The sequence below is a fragment of the Bufo bufo genome, chromosome 3 (assembly GCF_905171765.1).
Source record: "Bufo bufo chromosome 3, aBufBuf1.1, whole genome shotgun sequence".
NCBI lineage: Eukaryota > Metazoa > Chordata > Amphibia > Anura > Bufonidae > Bufo > Bufo bufo.
The window spans coordinates 105,155,769-105,176,699 of record NC_053391.1 but is presented as its reverse complement, the minus strand read 5'-3'; the positions used below and the strand labels follow the sequence as shown (position 1 = coordinate 105,176,699).

At 43.5% G+C, this 20,931-nt stretch overlaps 1 protein-coding gene across 1 annotated transcript in view; it reads right to left on the bottom strand.

Moving 5' to 3' along the window:
* Nucleotides 1-10,343: 10,343 nt before the first annotated feature.
* TAOK1 (TAO kinase 1) overlaps nt 10,344-20,931 on the bottom strand; it is a 92,743-nt gene continuing 82,155 nt past the window's right edge. Inside the window, exons 17-21 of the mRNA XM_040423440.1 lie at nt 18,202-18,405; nt 16,674-16,913; nt 13,527-13,739; nt 12,089-12,271; nt 10,344-10,908 (exon numbers count right to left, since the gene is read on the bottom strand). Coding sequence (XP_040279374.1) covers nt 10,447-10,908; nt 12,089-12,271; nt 13,527-13,739; nt 16,674-16,913; nt 18,202-18,405 — 1,302 coding nt within the window. The 3' untranslated portion in view covers nt 10,344-10,446. The remainder of the gene's footprint in view (nt 10,909-12,088; nt 12,272-13,526; nt 13,740-16,673; nt 16,914-18,201; nt 18,406-20,931) is intronic.

The window sequence follows — 20,931 nt, the reverse complement described above, 5'->3', positions numbered from 1 at the left end:
GCGATAAGGTGCAAAGCTAAAGCACAAGTCCAAATGGGACATGTTACTTTATAACCCACAGACATGGCGGCGCCTCAAGCAGGTCACAAAACACCAAATCTGATGGAATACAAGCTACGGAAATTTAAAGGGACAAAGAAACATTTCACTTTGTGATCGAAAATCATGTCTTCATTAAACGCCACAAGCCCCACCTTCACCAGTCTATGCCATACAGTGCTTACAATTGTATTAAATTCTGCAAAAATGAATCTCAAATATGGCCAATAGGTTCCCCCAATGTATCTCAAGGGCCGCAGAAGAATTTGCTATACAAAGTTATTGCCAATTAACAAGCAGTCTAGAATAATAATGATCCAGAGTTGATAAGAACTGGGGGAAAAGTTGTTCCATAAGGCCTCCCATCACACATGTAGTTGGTCTGGCATTTTAAAGGGAACCTGTCACAATGAAAAGCAATGTAATCTGCAGGCAGCATGGTATAGAGCAGGAGGAGCTGAGCAGATTGATATGTAGTTTTATGGGAAAAGATTCAGTAGAACTTGTATTTCATTCAAGTTTCTGCTCATTCTGGGGTTTAAAGTCCAGGAGGCGGTCCTATCAGTGATTGACAGCTCTCTCTGTATATAGTCATAGAGGGAAGGCTGTCAGTCACTGATAGGACCGCCTCCTGGACTTCAAACCCCAGAATTAGCAGAAACTTAAATGAATGAAATACAAGTTCTACTGACTCTTTTCCCACAGATCTATATATCAGTCTGCTCAGCTCCTCCTGCTCTATATCATACTGCCTGCAGACTACACTGCATTCTCATAGTGACAGGGTCCCTTTAAATGCTGAAATAACCAAAAGATTAAGGCTTATTTTCAGGTCACACTCATGCAGTTTTTATATTCCTACATCTGTGAACTGCATTTTTTCCCTATAGAATATGGTATGGAAAAAATGTCTGAAAAAAGCCAGACATGAGGGAGTAGTGGCTTATCATAGCCAACAACTGCCAAGCAAAACTCAGTAAAAATGCATTGTGATAATTCTTGAAACATGTACGATATATAAAGTAGTGAAGAGGATTTATCTTCAGCTAATAGAATAAGGCTACTTTCACACTGGCGTTTTAGTTTACGTTTGCGACATCCGTTTCACGGCTCTCACAATGCATTCTGAATGGAAAAGGATCCACTCAGAATGCATCAGTTCAGTCTCCATTCCGCTCAGGCAAACGGATCCGTCCTGACACACAATCTAAGTCAATGGGGACGGATCCGTTTTCACTGACACAATATGGCACAATAGAAAACGGATCCGTCCTGGCACACAATGTAAGTCAATAGAAAACGGATCCGTCCTCCATGGACTTTCAATGGTGTTAAAGACGGCTCAGTTTTGGCCATGTTACAGATAATACAAACGGATCTGTTCTGAACAGATGCATGCGGTTGTATTTTCTGAACGGAAGCGTTTGTGCAGATCCATGACGGATCCGCACCAAAGGAGTGTGTGAAAGTAGCCTAATGACGATATGGTCCCAGCGCTTTAGTGCACCATAATCTTGCCGCAATGTATGCTCCACACATCCGTCAGCAGTCTGGACATATTTACCCAGGATCACATGAAGGATATAAAAAGGAATTTGAGGGGAGGTTTCATTCAGTCGAGTGTTAAAATGTGTGTTAATAGGATTGTTAGACAACTCAAAGTCCTTAGTCCTCTCAGCCAACCTTTTCGTTGCCCTACACAATACAAGCAAGCTATAAGAAAATGTACAATATACACAAACCTACCCTTTTCCCCACCTCAGCTTTTAATAAGAAGCCGTTCGTAAGCTTGGTATCACACAGCGTGGACTCAACAAGTCCTTTCTTGTAGTTAATCGGCTGGCTGAAATAGGCCCTGGGATCTCATAAATAGAATTTCTTTTTCTTGTTTAGCAACTTAAGTGTTAATAAAAATGCTCTAGCATTTACAAATTATTAAGTCAATATAGCTTTGTGTAATATGCACTAAATATTTTTCACATAGATTATTTACACCAGTGTCTTTGCTGCCCAATCACCTCCCTCGTAGTCAACAGGAAGAACCAGTCCCTACTGCGAAACTGGTGATAGACAAGAAAAAAAAAAAAGAAAAAAAAAAAAAAAAGAAAGAAAAAGCGTGGTACTAAAAACAAGAATAAAAAAAACTTTCAAATCCAATCCATCTCTCATAAATCCTCATTTTTGCTTTATTCTCTTAATCACCAAAGCACGCCAAACTTATTACTCTGCGGACCTCACGAGCTACAGCACAGCTACCATTCTTCCAATATAGGTGTTTTCCGGGATAGACTGATCCTCGGGATAGGTCATCGGTATCTGATCAGTGGGGGTCCAACAACCGGGACACCCGCCGATCAGCCGTTTGAGAAGTCTCCGGCGCTTGCACTAGCACCACAGCTTTCTCTCAGCTCACCGTATATAGTGGCTGTGCTCGGTATCGCAGCTCAGCCCCATTCACTTCAATAGGCCATGTGACCGATGAACGTTACATAACATGGGTGACGGACCCCCACCTATCAGATACTGAAGGCCTATCCAGAGGATAAATCATCACTTTAAAAAAAAATCTCGGAAAATCGCTGTAATTCACGAGAAGTGCAAATATCTACAGAAATGTCAGGAGAGCTGATCCCCCTTTAATGATACCTTATGGCAGCTAGATGGTAGGGAAAAGCTAGAATATGGAAGCAAATGGATAGTTACCCCAAAACATACTAGGTCAACTGGTAAGTTAAGACTGGTCTTGCAAAGAACATGAGTGCCCGCACAAGGTTGGCAATTGTAGAATGGCATCAAGAGAATAGGAATGTTTCGCACATTCACGTGCGCAGGTTTGCTACGCATGCAAATGTGTTTGCAGCCAACTTAAAAGATTGGTATTTCACACATGGCTTGGTTCCTAGTTCTGAATGTTCCACCTCTCATCAAATCACTGTAGAAATAAAAAGTCCATCATCATCATCAAGCCAAGTCATGCAAAAAACTGCACACCGTTTTATTCACCCCTCCAACCTAGAACACATTCTCAAGCACAGGCTACATTGGCACAAGTAAAATGGTTCAATGCCATCTGTTGGCACAGGATTGTTTTTTACCCTCTGCAGTGGGATTTCTCAACGATAGAATGTAATGGTTTCCAGTGACAGAATGTGCACTACGGACTACACAGCTTCAAATCCACAATCCAGTCTTCTCTCATCTAGCCCTGCAAATGCTGCGCAAGCCAAAGGGAAGCCGAGGTAAATACGGGACTGCACAATCAGCGTAATTAATATCAAGGTAATTACACAACTTTGGCAGAAAAAAAAGATCCTCAATCTAGAAGGGAAGCAATAAGACTCAATGACGTCAGTTAGCTCCATTTCCTTTCTACACTCCATAGCAAGATTTTATAAAACTGGGGGGGGGGGGGGGGGGGGGGGGAACGCCTGAAATTCACAGACAATATAATGTACAGAAGTACAAAGGTGTCATGTATGAAGAACAACGATTCTCTAAAGCACGATCAAGGCAAGATGGCAGATAAAAGTCTGATTTAGGAGCCACTTGTATTCTCCATAATATAACAATCCTGCAGCATCTTTTCTTAGAACTCTGTTGTGCTGTTCCTCTGTTATTCTTCCTAGAAATGTAGGAATACATCGACAAATGGAGAATTGAGGGGGTGTCCCTACACAGACTGACACTGTCCAATCGTTGCTGACAGTCTAGGGACACACCCCTTTAACGGTAGCAGTTGGTAACATCCAGTAGTATATTTATGAATATATAAAGTGCAAAACTATTATAAAAAAAAAAAAAAAAAAAGATGCTCCCGAATTGTAATTTCATGGGGGAATACAAAGAAGTTACTGAAGTGAAGAGAGGTGGCCTGTCCTCTTTTAGGGAACCTATCATGTTGAACACTTGAGTTTCAAGCAGCACGTTATTCTGAACCTTTTCCCATAAAACCATATATCAATCTGCTCAGCTCCTCCTGCTCTATAGCGTGCAGCCTGCAGATGACACTGCATTTTCATGGTGACAGGTTTCCTTTAAGAACCACAGCAGGATCAGGATCTGACATCAGTGCTTCAAATTTCCAGAATCCTGGACCCATCTTCCCTCTACCAACCACTGCTGCATTTATGACAGTCTGTAGATTGGGAATTGTCCCCCTGACTCCAGATTGGCAATCATCGAGCTCAACAGTCAGATCATAGGAATTTTGAAAATGAACAGCACCGTCCAGCTCCCACATGTTCTGAGAATGATAGTCTATTAGAGAATTGCTAATATTCTCTGCACACGTGGCATAGATCTGGCCAAAGTGGAATTTTCCTTTATTGACCTATAGAGAATATACCTCTTGACCCCCGCTGACAGCGCTTGCTGTAGAGCTCATTCACACGACCGTATGGTCCGCAATGCACGGGCACCAGCCGTGTGAATCCCGTATTGCAGTGCAGACCCACTGACTTGAATGGGTCCGCGATCTGTAAAATACAGCAAAGGATTGGGCATGTCCTATCTTTTGCGGTTCGGAAGAGCAGACCTGAAAAGCCCAAGGAAGTGCTTCTGAGCTTTTCCATGGGCTACTGTTCCGCAAAAGATGGGCACAGAGCTCTTACGGTTGTGTGAATGGGCTCCTAACAAAACATTTTGCATAGCGCATACACAGCCTATAAGAAGCTGCAAATGGCAAATCAAAAAAATAAAAAATGTTAAGCTAAAGAACTCCTTGAGGCTGGGTTCAGACCTGAGCGTCTTTGATATGCGCGTTTAACGCGCGTTTTTGACGCGCGTTTTTGACGAGCGTTTTTTGCAATAGTAAACGCGCGTTTGACGCGCGTTTGTGTGATTGACTGCAATGTCCTATGGCCACAAACGCGCGTCAAAACGCCCCAAAGAAGCTCAAGTACTTGTTTGAGCGTAGGGCGTTTTACAGCGCGTTTTTCAGCGCTGTAAAACGCTCAAGTGAGAACCAGGGCCATAGGGAAGCATTGGTTTTCATGTGTTGAGCGTTTTACAGCGCGTTTGAACGCGCTGTAAAACGCTCAAGTGTGAACCCAGCCTAAGAGCAAGCAAGCTAAAACCCTACACAAAAATTACTTTGCGGATGGAAGTTTAAGACTGATTTATTAAAGGGTGTTTAATGAATTGTTTTAAAAACTGCTCAACATTAAATAAAAATTACAAAAGGAGTAATTCCCCTGCGGCTCCAGCGCTTCCTGCATCCCCCGCCTGTCTCTGTCCTTCCCACTCCAGAAATGACTTGTCGACATCACGTGATCCCTGCAGCCAATCTCTAGAAGTAGCAGCGATGTACCCACACCACTGAGGTCACTGCTGCGGCCAGTGATTGGTTGTAGTGGGCACATGTTCATATGTGCCCACATTGCTGAGAAAAGGGATGTTTTAAATACATGCAAATGAGCCTCTAGGAGCAACGGGGGCGTTGCCATTACTCCTACAGGTTCTGCTCTCTGCAACTGCTGCACCCTCTGCGCTTTGACAGGGCCAGGCAGTGAAAACATCATTACACGTGGCCCTGTCAATCACAGTGAAGAGAGTGCGGCAGGTGCAGAGAGTGGAGCCTCTAGGTGTAATGGTGACGCCCCCGTTGCTCCTAGAGGCTCATTTGCATATATTAAAACATAATTTTTCTCAGCAATGCGGACACATATGAACATGGGACCAACACAGATGCCTTCAGCTGCCAAGAATTAATGGAACAGCTCAGCCAGTTTCATAGGTACAAATCTGCTGACAGGTGCCCTTTAAGGCACAAATAGTGTGGAAGTGAGCTATGACAGGAGAAATAAAATAAGATACGGTAACTTTTGGTAAGCTACTTCTTTCTCTGATCTGTCTTATCAAGCATACGGAAGAGGGAAAAACATCCAAGTTCTTGAAATAATTACCACTAGTAGTTAAACTGCTTACATTTACATGAGTTTAACTACAGCAAAATAATTAGAAAGTTCTGAAAACTTTAAAACAAGAAACACAAAAAGTAAAAAACCTAATAAACGTGATTTATAACATTAGTAAAACGGTCACACACACATTACTTAAATTTTTGGAGGTCCTCAAACTGGAGAAATATGAAATAAGTAATGAAAAAGGGCTCAGGCATTTTTCTGGATGTCTGTCCAGACTAAGGGTGGTCATAGACATTAGACAGAAGTTGGTTGGACAGTAGTGGAACAAACATTCATCTGGTGAACATTAGTTTCACAGACATAGCCAGACACTTTAGTCCATATTGGCAGTTACGGTCGTTAAATCTGCCCACACATGATCAATGAAACAGGCTGATGAGCAAGAGATGTTCCGGGGAACGCTCTTTGAACAAAAGATCTTTCGCCCAACTATCGCCAGAAAATATTAAACATGGCAGACTTTTCGTCGGATGATAATGGTCTTTTATCTGTCAGCTAATACAATTGTTAGTTGTTACACTTCACCCAATAAACGATAATTTTGATTGAAATCATCCATTTTGCTCAACTCTAGACTAATGTTCATAGCCACCTTAAAGTCCCATTCACGTGACCGCTTCTGACAGCACATTTCAGAGCAGAGTTATCTTTGACCTTCCGATTCTCAAGTGAGCAAATATTTAGTGTGCTAACGTTAAGGGCTAAAGTACGAGGACACAGACTTTCAGCTAAAACAAATTCTGTTTCCACAAGGGCATTTTCCCTAAGGCTGCACACATTAGGTAGCTGTCATTAGAACGCTTGTTAGGCTACTTTCACACTAGCGGCAGGACGGATCCGACAGGCTGTTCACCCTGTCGGAACCGTCCTGACGCTATTTTGCCGTGCAGCCGGACTACCGCTCCGTCCCCATTGACTATAATGGGGACGGGGGCGGAGCTCCGGCGCAGCATGGCAGTGCGCGGTGAGAGGCCGCCGGACTAAAAAGTCGGACATGCAGTACATTTAGTACGGCGGCCTCCCGCCGTGCACTGCTGTGCCGGAGCTCCGCCCCCATTATAGTCAATGTGGACGGAGCAGCAGTCCGGCGGCACGGCGAAATAGCGGCATGACGGATCCGACAGGGTGAACAGCCCGTCGGATCCGTCCTGCCGCTAGTGTGAAAGTAGCCTTAGGCTGACGGCCATCTTTCCTGACCCCTCTATACATATACACACACTTGGCTGAGCATGCACAAGTCCTGTATGGGGGAGAAAGCTGCTGCCAGACTCTTCTGGCAGCACCTTACCTCCCCGAAGAGCAAAAGGATCAAAGAAATTCAACATGTCCATTCCCTATCTGCCCTGACATCTGCTATCAGAGAAGCGTTTAGAGGCCCCTATACACATGGCAGGGATGTTCAACCTGCGGCCCTCCAGCTGTTACAAAATTACAACTCCCAACATGCACTAATAGCTGTAGGCTGTCCAGGCATGCTAAAAGTTGTAGTTTTGTAACAGCTGGAGGGCTACAGGTTGGGCATCCCTGCAGTAGAGGATCAGGCGGGTTCAGCTGACAATCTGAGTATGGCCATATTGATAGTGTCATAAGCACTCTAGGTTAAGTGTCCAAGTAGGAGGCAGGGATTTCACATTTTTTTTTTATAACTAATAAAATAGGATTTAAACATGAAAGTTAAAATATATATATATATATATATATATATATATATATATATATATATATATATATATATAAAATAAAAAAATGACCTAATGGCAACTGAAATATGAGAACAGCTTGTGCAACAGGAATAAACTGAGCTTAAAAAGGAAAGCCAATTATTCGGCTATGGGCCAACGTAGGTAACAACCTTCACATCCTTCAGCATAGGTAAATGGCACAGCATCTCTGTAGGGTATTTTTTGTCTAATGAGTCTAAGAGATACAGCCTATTAAAAAAAATGCTTAAATTACAAGCTTAAAGAGCACTCATCAGCTCTCCTGACTTGTCCGTTTTAGGAAATCCTTTTATTCTTCATAGAATCATTCCGGACCGGCTTTTCTTATACTCTACATTGTGGTGTTCCCGTTATTCTTCTTGGTATGAATAACTTAACTGAGCATTACCATTCTCCCCTTCACTGCCATGTGTCCCTCAACACTGGACGTACCTCAGGGCAGAATAGTAACTCCCAGTCTATTATCTATTTATACGTTTCTGAGAGTAATGAAAGGAACAGCACAAAATTCTGAGAATATGACCCATAAAAACATGTCAGGAGAGTTAACTGGCCCTCGAAAAAAAAAAAAAAAAAAAAAAAGGGTGGAATATTTTACTTTCTATGTACGAATCTCAATTCTCCCAATACAACAAATTGCATCCATAATATTAAAATGACTTGGTGTGTGATAAATTCTATGGTTTATGTAGTGAGAAGTATAAAATAAAATAAAAAAAGACATACCAAATTTATAGAGAACGATACGTTCTGAGCCTTGATATCTCCAACGTCCCCCAGCAGAAGGAACACCGAGATATACTTTCTAAATTCTGCATTAAATTTTGAGGAACATTATAAGAGTTGTCCAGCCTTTACTAAGTGATGGCTTATCCTTATGATGATAAAGCTACAACCAAACAGCTAATCGGCAGGGGTGCGGGGTGTCGGACCCCCACCGATCACCTAGTGATGGCCTATCCTGAGAATCGGCCATCACTTAGTTGGACATCCCCGTTAGGAGAACTGCAGCAGCAGATACAAGGCTCATCACATACTGATTGTGAAGGGCTTGTTCACACCACAGTGTCAATCATTTTTGGGGATTTTTTTGTGCGTTACTAGAAACAAATCCCAGCAGGAAAGGTTTTTAATAATAAGGGTATATGGCCCTGGAATACATGCGGATGATCAAGTCCAAAGTAAAGCCGGCTATAAAAGATGTACATGGGCCTACTGATTTTAGTGGGACCAGATGACCATCTAACGTGTACACCAGATGCTGGGGGAGATAATGATCGGGTTGCTGTATTTCCACGTACCATATCCTTCTGTTTTTAGGGAGGTAAGCCGCTGCCAGTGGGATCTGGCAGTGGCTTACTCCCCTCTCCAGCAAACATACTTTAAACATCAAGCCTTTTTTTCACTTTTTGCTACGTCCACCTCTAAGCCGCTGCATACCCTCCAAATATCAGCAGGACCGACCCATGCCATCACCATTAAAAGCACCTGAACAGACAGACTAAAAAAGTGATTCTGCACTTTAAAAAACACATGGTTGGCTCGCATACAGCTGTGCAGGAGGTATGGCATTAAACACATGCAGCTGGCTACTAACATAGTAGCACAGACATGCTCCTCCACAGTATGTATGATATAGCTACGGCATAATGGAAAAACTTCTAAAAGTACTCAGGATATGCATAAAGAAAGCATAGATTTCTGAAGAATATAATTTAGTGCTACACTGAGTGTAACGCTTCCTTCGACATGCAATCACCACAATACTAATATCTAGTTTCCTAAACCACCACCTCCAGAAAATGCTTCGTAAAACACCAGCAAACATTATTAAGATGTACACATCGTACTAAGCAAGATGGAGGGGCTTGGACATTTACTTGTTAGCCGTTATCCAAGAAGAGCAAACCTCTGCAGACAGGACTGACTGCGCCTTAGGATATACGTTCTAGAAACAGGATCACAAATGTGCCTGTAACAATCAGTGTAGTGTAGCAGTAAATAAAGTATATATTTAAAAAAAAAAAAAACAATGCTGATGAACAGATATGCTATTAGTAAGCTAGTGCTGTGCTATCTGCGATTCTGGAATAACCTAGAAGCAGGCAACATACCCTAAACCATCCAAAAAATATTTGGCCTAATTAAAGCTAATTGATTTGACACATTAGCAAAAACAAAGAAATGTGTAGGAAATCTAGAAGTGGTAACGGAGATGCTCCTTGTACTCTTTTTGCCAGATAGGATGACTCCCTCAGACAAAGGAAGATTTACTTCTCTCTGAAGAGTGAGAAATGACAATGCCCCACTGGAGTGTAGCGATGGGGGGGAAAAAATAAAATAATAAAAATCGACAGTCGGAAGATAGTCCGACAACTCAAAGTGCCGACATACTTTTCAGAAGAGAATCTGTGTAGTCCGTGAAAGGTAAAGTAGCTCTCTGAAAACTATGTCCACTCTCGGCCACCACCCACTATGTCCACTCTCGGCCACCACCCACATGCTTTACTTTTCTTTTTCTTCAAACAATTCCCTGAATTAAAAAAAACAAAACAAAAAACAAACAAACCCAGCAGCCAATGCAATCATCCTGCAGATTACACACATACAAGTAACCCTGTAAAAACGGATTAAAATACAGCATGTGTAGGAAGCCTTATTTTGGCAGCTGCTCAGTACCATTGAGAAAGCTGCTGTGAGGACATCTGTAGGCAGTTTGTGTTGAATGATCAAAAGGAATGGCCGTTAAGTTTTTCTTGCAGTTATGTATAAGACATGTGTGAACCATTGGATATCTGTGAAGTAACACTTGTGCTCCTGCTCATTCCCTGCTCTGTCCGTCCCCCAGAAGCTGTCCGCCTCAGAGCCTGGGGGCTGTTGCGGACCCCCATTGTACTGCCACGAGAGACACCTTGTACAGACCCTGAAGGATGACCCCATGGTTGGGGCCCACCATGCATTGGGTGTCCCCAAGCTTGAGGTGGGCCTCCCATGGGGTGTCCCCAATGAGGTCCAGGGCCTCCAGTGGGATTGTGGGACCAGCCAGAAGCTCCCGGGTAGCTGTGGCTGAACGCCTCGGGGGAGAGATTAGAAAGTATCATGTTGCTAAACCCTAGCCTCATGCTTTCAGAGTCAAAAGCTTCAATTTCCCGAGCTTGGCGTTCCAAAAGACTCCGTATTCGCTCTGTTCTCTCATTCTGAAGAGCCAGCATTTCCTCTTCAATCTAAAATAAAAGCAAATATTACTTGAAGTTTTCTATGAGAAATAACATGACACAAAGACACCTGAAAGAAGATCCTGTTAGAATGGTACATAATGTAATCTGTAGTGAATGTAATCTTATTGTGTCAGTATTTGTGAGCTACCCCCTCCCTTCTGCTTCACAGCTGTGTCATGTGACCAGCAATCAGACGGTTTCTGTATGTATTCCTATGGGAGCCTCAATGTCCGTATCATAAGAATGAATAGAGAAGTAACTGACTTCCTGTCCTGTGTCTGCGAGTTGGTCACATGACACAGCTGAAGATCAGAAGGGAGGTTATAACTCACAAATACAGTCACTGGTGGGAAGATCACAGTCAGTACAGATTACATCATGCACTTTTCGAACAGGTCAGAGAATACTATTATTTGTGGGAGTGCTACTTTAAGCAATCTATTATTTGTGGGAGTGCTACTTTAAGCAATCTGTAAGTACTGGGAGAAAGGCAAGAAAAGTCAATATAAATTATACGGCTGTCATATTACAATTATATCAAGTACTCTTCTGTCTGTAAGACAACTGGCTGCAGCAGGAGCTTCCTCCCTGCTGTGGTCGGACTCTTTTAGGAACATGAAGGAAATCCTGCAGACTGACAGATGGTACTTTTATCATTCATTTCTAATCTTGTGGTGTGCCGTTAAAGGACACAAACTGTTAACATGAATAAAATGTTGATAAAAGTGTAATTTGCGATGCAGCTTTAGGCGGTAGCAGCAGAAGTAACACCAATAAAGGGGTTTAATATTGGACAGCACCTACAAAATAGTGGGCTGGACCACACTTGCATTAAGTGGTTCTATTGGGCTTTCAGCTATTATTGAAGGAAAGAATAACCAGGATTAGCTGGTATGAAAAACAGGATTGAGGTCGGTCTCAAGCCTTCGCATTATAAAGAGAAGCCATTACAGTGGTGTGAACAGAGTCTGAAAGTAAAACCGCAAATTTAAATTAAAAGCATTATCACCCATCTCCTGAACAGGGGTCCCCCAACCCACTCCCATTCAGGACTCTCTCCATTCACAAACAGGTTCGAGGACCTGCATCTTTGACACCTCTAGCTATTCCATAAATATCTTTAAATTTCATATCCAGGTTAAATCCAGCTTCCTCACTGTAAACAAGGTTACTTTACATCACTTACTTTCTGCTCAAGAAGGGCTCTACGGAGGGAAACCCTTTGTTCCAGTTCACGTAATTCACGATCATGTTGCGCGTCCGCCTGCATCTTAATTTTACTCTGATAGGCATTCAGCAGCTCCAGTTCTTGCTGCAGCTGCATCTTCAAAACCTGGCACTCTGCTTCCTGAGCCTCATCTAGGCGCAGCTGCAAGAAACGGCAAATTATTTTCTCCCATCTCCGTGGCATACGTAAAGGAAAACCACTGGCATTGCAGTTTCAGTTGTTATTCCAACTGGGGCAGGATTTTAGTCTGACGATAAAATATCCACCAGTACCAACTTAATATAGAGAAGCGTAGTGAAGCCATAACTAGAAACAACTAAGGCAAAATAGTGCAAAGTAAACTGCTGCTACCACAAAAGGCGTAGTCAGGCGTGCAATAAGGAAATACGCATGGTGGAAACTTTTTAAAACACCCATTTCAGGGGTGCCTTTAAAAAGGGGAATTTTTTTCTAACTAAAACAATGATGGCATACCACTAAGATATGCAATCACTTCATGACTGTTGGGTGTTCAGCCTCTGTGACCTTGATGAATCCTGAAACTTAAGGGGATGCGTCCCTGGTGTAGTGCTGTGTAATCTTTATTGGTTTCCCCTGCAGAGCAGCCCCGGGCCACCCAAGCTGTACAGGAAACTGCATTGTGGGCCAATTTAAGTGACTGGGCTGGCTGCAGTTTTCTGTACTGTTGGGCTTGACACTGCCCAAGGAAGAATTTGAAAGGGAAACCATGTTTAAATCCTTGGAAATCCCTTTCAAACAGCCTGTTTTTCACTCCTGAAAATGGACGTGTAGACAGCAGTTCTGACTGTCAGTGGCTCTCCTTAAAGGGAATTTGTCACAATGATTCTGGACTATTATCTGCAGTACTACATGATGAGTAGTACTGCAGATAAGGAGACTAGATTGCCATTTTTCATTTTCCTAGTGCTCCCCGTTCTCCTGCTGTCAGCACTCTACGTTGCGTTGAAAAACACAGTCTGAACTGTTGTGCTGGAGAGGACTCTTGTGCGCATGCACAGCAGTACAGACAATGTATTTCAGTGCCGCTTTAATCCCTGACAGCGAAGAAACAGGGGGCAGTAGGAAAATACAATATCGATCTACAGTACCACTCATGTATTACTGCAGATAAATAGTCCAAGATTGTGGTGACAGACTCGCTTTAAAATCAGGGTGCTAAAGAGAAGATGCCACTAAGTCGGTCAGTCCTTTAGGGAAGGGGCAGACTGTGTGGTTGGCCATGCCCACACGCGTTAGCCAATAAAGACTGGCTGCCGCAAACGGGCATGGGCTTGGCCACGTGGCAAGTTGCACCCTTAGTCCTTCAGACGGCCTCTCACCCTGGCAGATACATTTTAAGGACTGCTTTCACTCTTTATGGAATCTACGAACTTACTGCTTGTGTAGATAACATCTCATTAATGCTATGGTCATACTGCTCCGCTAATATTGCCAGTTTACGGGTCTGCTCTTCTTTCAGCCGCTTGAGAACAGCTTTGTGTTCGTTCTTTGGTGTGGTCTCCAAAAGGTGATTTCGCAAAGCTTTATACTGCCTCGTCTGAATCTTACAAGTATCCTGGAACTGCTTCTTGATCTGGAGCTCTTTAGACTGATGAAGTGATAGAAAATGGATATGTAAAACAGAAATCACAAACAACCGACACAATCGTGGAATACTAAATCACAAACTACTACATCCATTCTTTACTAGTATAAGGTTACATTGTATAAGAGTGAACTTTACAACTGCTTGATAAAATATATATGTGTTTGAGTGTATTAAAATGTGACAACTGGATGTGATGTCATATGGATGATATTCACCCACAGAACTGTTCGTCACATAAGGAGAGGGTATGTATCTGTATGAAACTGGCCACCGTTATCTGTTAATATACTACTACTTCAGTAACAAAAAAATAAATAAAAAATACCTAAATGTTTTCTCTATATGATTGGAGGCAGTGCTCCAGACAAAAAAAATAAAAATACCTAGTAGCCATTGGCTCCTGAACTGAAAAATTTAGGAGCCAAATTAAATTTTTAGTCGCTAAATCGAAACCGAATCAAAATTTTGGTATCGTGACAACGCTACGCCGATCAGATCGGCGTAGGGTTGCTTCAATACCAAAATTTTGATTTGCTTTCGTCACCATAAAAAAGTATTGCGATACTCAATACCACGCAAAAAAAAAAAGCAAAAAAAGCTGCGTGCATTTCGCATTTTATGAAACGTTCGGCCCATAATAGAGCAGTCCTATCCTATTTTTTGGGATGACAAGGTGACTAAAAAATGGCGAATCGCATGGTTTTTATTTATTTATTTCTGTTACGGCGCTCACCGCATAGGAGATGTTTTTTAATATCTTAATAGTTTGAACTTTTCGGACGCAGCGCTATGTAATATGTTTATTTATTTATTGTTTATATATTTTATATGTAAAAATGGGAAAGGGGGGATTTAAACTTAATATTTTAAGGGTACTTTCACACTAGCGTTTTTTTATTTCCGGCATAGAGTTCCGTCACAGGGGCTCTATACCGGAAAAGAACTGATCAGTTATATCCTCATGCATTCTGAATGGAGAGCAATCCGTTCAGTCTTCAGTTCAGTCGTTTTGACTGATCAGGCAAAAGATAAAACCGTAGCATGCTACGGTTTTATCTCAGGCGAAAAAATACCTGAAGACATGCCTGAATGCCGGATCCCGCATTTTTCCCCATTGGAATGTTTTAGTGCCAGATCCAGCATTCAAAATATCGTAATACCGGATCAGTCCTGTTTGTAAAAATGTGTAAAAAGATACAAGACGGATCCGTCTGTCCGCATGACAAGCGGAGAGATGGATTCGTTCTTGCAATGCATTTGTGAGATGGATCCGCACCCGAATGAGTCTCACAAATGCTTTCAGTCACATCCAGATCGGCGGATCCGGCAGGCAGTTCCGACGACGGAACTGCTTGCCGGATCAGACTGCCGCACACAGGCGAGTTTTCCGCGCGGGTGCAATGCGTGAGGTGAACGCATTGCACCCGCACTGAATCTGGACCCATTCACTTTTATGGGGCTGTGCACATGAGCAGTGATTTTCACGCATCACTTATGCGTTGTGTGAAAATCGCAGCATGCTCTATGTTGTGCGTTTTTCACGCAACGCAGGTCCCATAGAAGTTAATGGGGCTGCGTGAAAATCGCAAGCATCTGCAAGCAAGTGCGGATACGGTGCAATTTTCACGCATGGTTGCTAAGATGAAAGTCTATTCATGGTTATAAGGGAAAATAATAGCATTCTTTAATACAGAATGCTTAGTAGAAGGTCAATTGAGGGTTAAAAAAAAAAATGAACTCCCCTCCTCCAATTGATCCGGTCTCCTGTTCTTTCTTCAGGACCCGTCAAAGGACATGTGGTGACATCACTGTGCTTATCACATGGTACATCACATGATCCATTACCATGGTAATGGACCAGGTGATGAGCTCAGTGACGTCACCACAGGTTTTTTGACAGGTCCTGAAGAAAGAACAGGAGACCGGCAGCTACGCGATCAATTGGAGGAGGTGAGTTAATTTTTTTTTAACTCTCATTGGCACTGCACCACCAATGTTTATTATACTGGGGTGTTGAGGGGGCGCACTGCGCCACCAATGAAGATAACTGACCTGTTAATACAAATACAGGAGGCGGGTGCCGGAATCAAATAGCCGGCACCTGACCTCTATGACAGGGAGCTGCGATCAGCGGCAGTTAACCCTTCAGCCCCTCCCCTCCTCCTCCTGCCTCTCTTCTGATTGGCGGCGGCAGCACAGGGGAGAAGGAGAGACTCCTTCTCCACTGCGCTGCTGAGAACATCGGCGCGGGGCAGAGAACTATCAGCTCCTGTGCCCGCCGCTGTATTCAACTGCAGAGCTGCGGCGGCGGGTCTACTCGCAAATGGCGACAAGACTAAAAAGTCTAGTCGCCATTTGATAATTCTAAGTCGCATTGGCAACAATTTTGGTCGCCATCTGGTGCCCTGGGAGGTACACCTTGACCTATTAAAGATACAGCCTAGTTTGGTACTTAAAGGGGTTGTGCACCTTAGGTACACCCCCTTCTCAGGCAGACCTGTGAAGAGAAGAATACTTACCCGATTCCCACCGCTGGCTCCCTTGCTTCTTCTCTCCCTGGACTCGGTTGCTCGGCTGTGCTCTCAGGATGTAATATTCTGTTTTGATGCTGCTGCAGCCAATTGCTGGCCGCAGTGTTGACCTGCTCCTTTTCGTCACGTGACCAACTGACATGACGCAAGGGGAGCAGGTCAAAACAGAAGTTTACATCCTGGGAGTGCAACAGAGCAGATAGGGAGAGAAAAAGCAGGGAGCCAGCGCCGGAAAGCAGGCGAGTATGATTCCCTTCGCAGGTTTGCCCAAAAAAGGGGTGGGGGTGGCGTACCAAAGAACATAGCAATTTTCCGAAATGTGTCAGCGCTATGCAAGTGAGTAAACTAAATTAATTAAAAAGCACAGTGTTACAGGATTTATAAATTACAAGTCCGTCAGTACCTTGAGGCTCTTGGGTTGCTGTCGGACCTCCATCACATGTTTGCGTCTTAACTCTCGCTCTCTTCGCTTATTGTACTCCAGCTGGTTTGTGAGCTCTGTTTGGTGCTGCAGCTTTATGAGCTCACATCTCATTCTCTGTATAGTATTTAGATGGCGAAACTCTAATTCTTGCATCGACTCATGCTGCCTTAGGAGCATAGCGTGTTCCAGATCCTTTTGTGTCTGTCTCTTATTTAGCTCCTGTCAAATAAAAGACTTTGTATAAGTAAATGAAACATGTAAATGGAATGGGACGGACGAGTTGGGAGACCCCAAAGGGTTAAGTGCTACAGGAGGGACCCGCATCTGTAGATACGCTATAATTGTCTGAAATGTGAATATCCCTTTTAAAGGATAACTGTCATTTATTTATTTTTTTGTATTGGATTGTGGTGATTAATATCACCTTGGTGGCCCTATTTCAACTTTTCACTGTGTATTCAATTACCCCTTAATTCCACATTTTTGTTCCCTGTACTGCCTACTTTTACCTGTGCTTAAAATAGGGTTGCTAGGCATGGTCCGTCTATCTGTTGAAGGACGGAGCAGAAGCCAGGGACTAAGTAAATGATTAAAGCCAGGTCTTCCCTAGCAGCTGATAACAGTGCCTGGGCTGTGTGCACTTCTCCCTGTCCCTGCGCTTGGCAGACGCTCCCTCACTCAGCAGAGCTGGAGAATGCAGAGTTGGAGCAGCGCACAACAGGGAAGGGAGATCTGCCGTCTGCTCAGTGTATAAATGAAAGCAACATGTGGTAAGAGGACCCCTTTGTGCTGCAGGAGATTAACCCTTTAGGGGGGAGGGCTCTGGTTACTGACACTTTTAGGAGGCTATTGTTACTGGCTAGTGCATGTGAGGAGCTCAATGCATTGTGGGCAGTGAGGGCAGGCAGGATTAGCCTCAGGGTGAGGGCAGTGGCGGCCATCTTAACTGAATAGTGAAATTGCAGTTTTATGCAGACTGGTTGCTAAGGGCTGAATCTTATTAAATATGGGGTAAGTCAGTCTAATAGTAACTGATTCTGGAATAATCATGTTATTAGTAACTACATATATGAAAATTGAAATTAGGGTCTAAATGTGACAGTTATCCTTTAAGTTGAGAGCTTTTCATTGATATTACAAGTTTGAGTTAAAGTTATTTCTGAGCTGAGGACAACTGTATAAACGTTTAGTATTCTCTCATTCATACCACAGGGAAACAAACACAACAGGATATTACAGCACATGTATCTATACAAGTATGAATATATATTCATGTGACTGGCTGCAGCAGTGTCCGGAGTATTCCGGCATGTCATTGCTGCAGCCAAAAAGATGATGTGACAGCTGCAGTGACGGGGAGGATCGGAGTAGCGGCACTGTAAGTGGATATGAATAAAATAGGCTACTATAGGTTCTTTTATAACCATTACTGCCTGGGGGAACCCTTCTTTGTGACAACAAATTAGTGTATAAAAACTCACATTGTGCAGTAAAGACGACAACATACCTCTCGGACCAAATCCTGCTCAAGGTTATGTCTACTGAGTAGCATCCGCCTCTTGAATCTGCGGCACTCCAGCTCTAGGTATTGCCTTTGACGGCGCAGGAGATTGGCTTCTTCTTCAGCCTGGTAATGCTGAAAATTCTCCTTCTGCTTTGACAGCCACTCTTGTTTCTCTTTCTTTGGAGTACTCTGGTTTTCATTTAATTCCTATTGGGGAAAACAGATCAAAAATTCATATATAATCTCTTGAACAGTGAAAACAAAAAGGGGGAGAGATTTACAAAATCCTGGCTCCACAATAGTAGTGCCAAAAAGTTACATATTTTGTGCAAGCTATTACACCATGCTTGGCGCTTCTATCTAAAGCGAGCAGGGCATGAGTGTGGCTTATGTAGACACTTAAGATGACTTATGGCAGTTTTCCAGTGCAGCCAACACCTGAAATCAGCTCCTAGCTCATGTACCTAAGATTCTGGCACACAGACCTGCCAAAATTCTTAAGAGGCATGTGCCTCTTAACTTTTGCTCATCTACGCCAATAGATTCTGAAGCAAATCCTTAGACAATGCAGGAAACCATGAACACTGCGTCATGGGTGCAACTGTTTGATTACAGAACTTACAAGATTTACTCCTACAGTCTTCTGACAAGTCATGGCCCTGTGCACTTCTGCACTGGAGGCTCCAGACAGCAAATGGGATATATACACTCACCTAAAGAATTATTAGGAACACCATACTAATAAGGTGTTGGACCCCCTTTTGCCTTCAGAACTGCCTTAATTCTACGTGGCATTGATTCAACAAGGTGCTGATAGCATTCTTTAGAAATGTTGGCCCATATTGATAGGATAGCATCTTGCAGTTGATGGAGATTTGAGGGATGCACATCCAGGGCACGAAGCTCCCGTTCCACCACATCCCAAAGATGCTCTATTGGGTTGAGATCTGGTGACTGTGGTGACAGTGAACTCATTGTCATGTTCAAGAAACCAATTTGGAATGATTCGAGCTTTGTGACATGGTGCATTATCCTGCTGGAAGTAGCCATCAGAGGATGGATACATGTTCTCATTGTTTACGCCAAATTCGGACGCTACCATTTGAATGTCTCAACAGAAATCGAGACTCATCAGACCAGGCAACATTTTTCCAGTCTTCAACAGTCCAATTTTGGTGAGCTCGTGCAAATTGTAGCCTCTTTTTCCTATTTGTAGTGGAGATGAGTGGTACCCGGTGGGGTCTTCTGCTGTTGTAGCCCATCCGCCTCAAGGTTGTGCGTGTTGTGGCTTCACAAATGCTTTGCTGCATACCTCGGTTGTAACGAGTGGTTATTTCAGTCAACGTTGCTCTTCTATCAGCTTGAATCAGTCGGCCCATTCTCCTCTGACCTCTAGCATCCACAAGGCATTTTTGCCCACAGGACTGCCGCATACTGGATGTTTTTCCCTTTTCACACCATTCTTTGTAAACCCTAGAAATGGTTGTGCGTGAAAATCCCAGTAACTGAGCAGATTGTGAAATACTCAGACCGGCCCGTCTGGCACCAACAACCATGCCACGCTCAAAATTGCTTAAATCACCTTTCTTTCCCATTCTGACATTCAGTTTGGAGTTCAGGAGATTGTCTTGACCAGGACCACACCCCTAAATGCATTGAAGCAACTGCCATGTGATTGGTTGACTAGATAATTGCATTAACGAGAAATAGAACAGGTGTTCCTAATAATTCTTTAGGTGAGTGTATATAAAATAACACATCCTAGATCTGAATTAATTAAATATTCTTCTATAAACTTTGTTCTTTACATAGTTGAATGTGCTGACAACAAAATTACACAAAAATTAAAAAATGGAAATCAAAATTTTCAACCTATGGAGGTCTGGATTTGGAGTCACACTCAAAATTAAAGTGGAAAAACACACTACAGGCTGATCCAACTTTGATGTAATGTCCGTAAAACAAGTCAAAATAAGGCTCAGTAGTGTGTGTGGCCTCCACGTGCCTGTATGACCTCCCTACAAAGCCTGTGCATGCTCCTGATGAGGTGGCGGACGGTCTCCTGAGGGATCTCCTCCCAGACCTAGACTAAAGCAGCTGCCAACTCCTGGACAGTCTGTGGTGCAACGTGACGTTGGTGGATAGAGCGAGACATGATGTCCCAGATGTGCTCAATTGGATTCAGGTCTGGGGAACGGGCGGTCCAGTCCATAGCATCAATGCCTTCGTCTTGCAGGAACTGCTGACACACTCCAGCCACATGAGGTCTTGCATTAGGAGGAACCCAGGGCCAACCGCACCAGCATATGGTCTCACAAGGGGTCTGAGGATCTCATCTCGGTACCTAATGGCAGTCAAGCTACCTCTGGCGAGCACATGGAGGGCTGTGCGGCCCTCCAAAGAAATGCCACCCCACACCATTACTGACCCAATGCCAAACCGGTCATGCTGGAGGATGTTGCAGGCAGCAGAACGTTCTCCACGGCATCTCCAGACTCTGTCACATCTGCTCAGTGTGAACCTGCTTTCATTTGTGAAGAGCACAGGGCGCCAGTGGCGAATTTGCCAATCTTGGTGTTCTCTGGCAAATGCCAAACGTCCTGCACGGTGTTGGGCTGTAAGCACAACCCCCACCTGTGGACGTCGGGCCCTCATATCACCCTCATGGAGTCTGTTTATGACCGTTTGAGCGGACACATGCACATTTGTGGCCTGCTGGAGGTCATTTTGCAG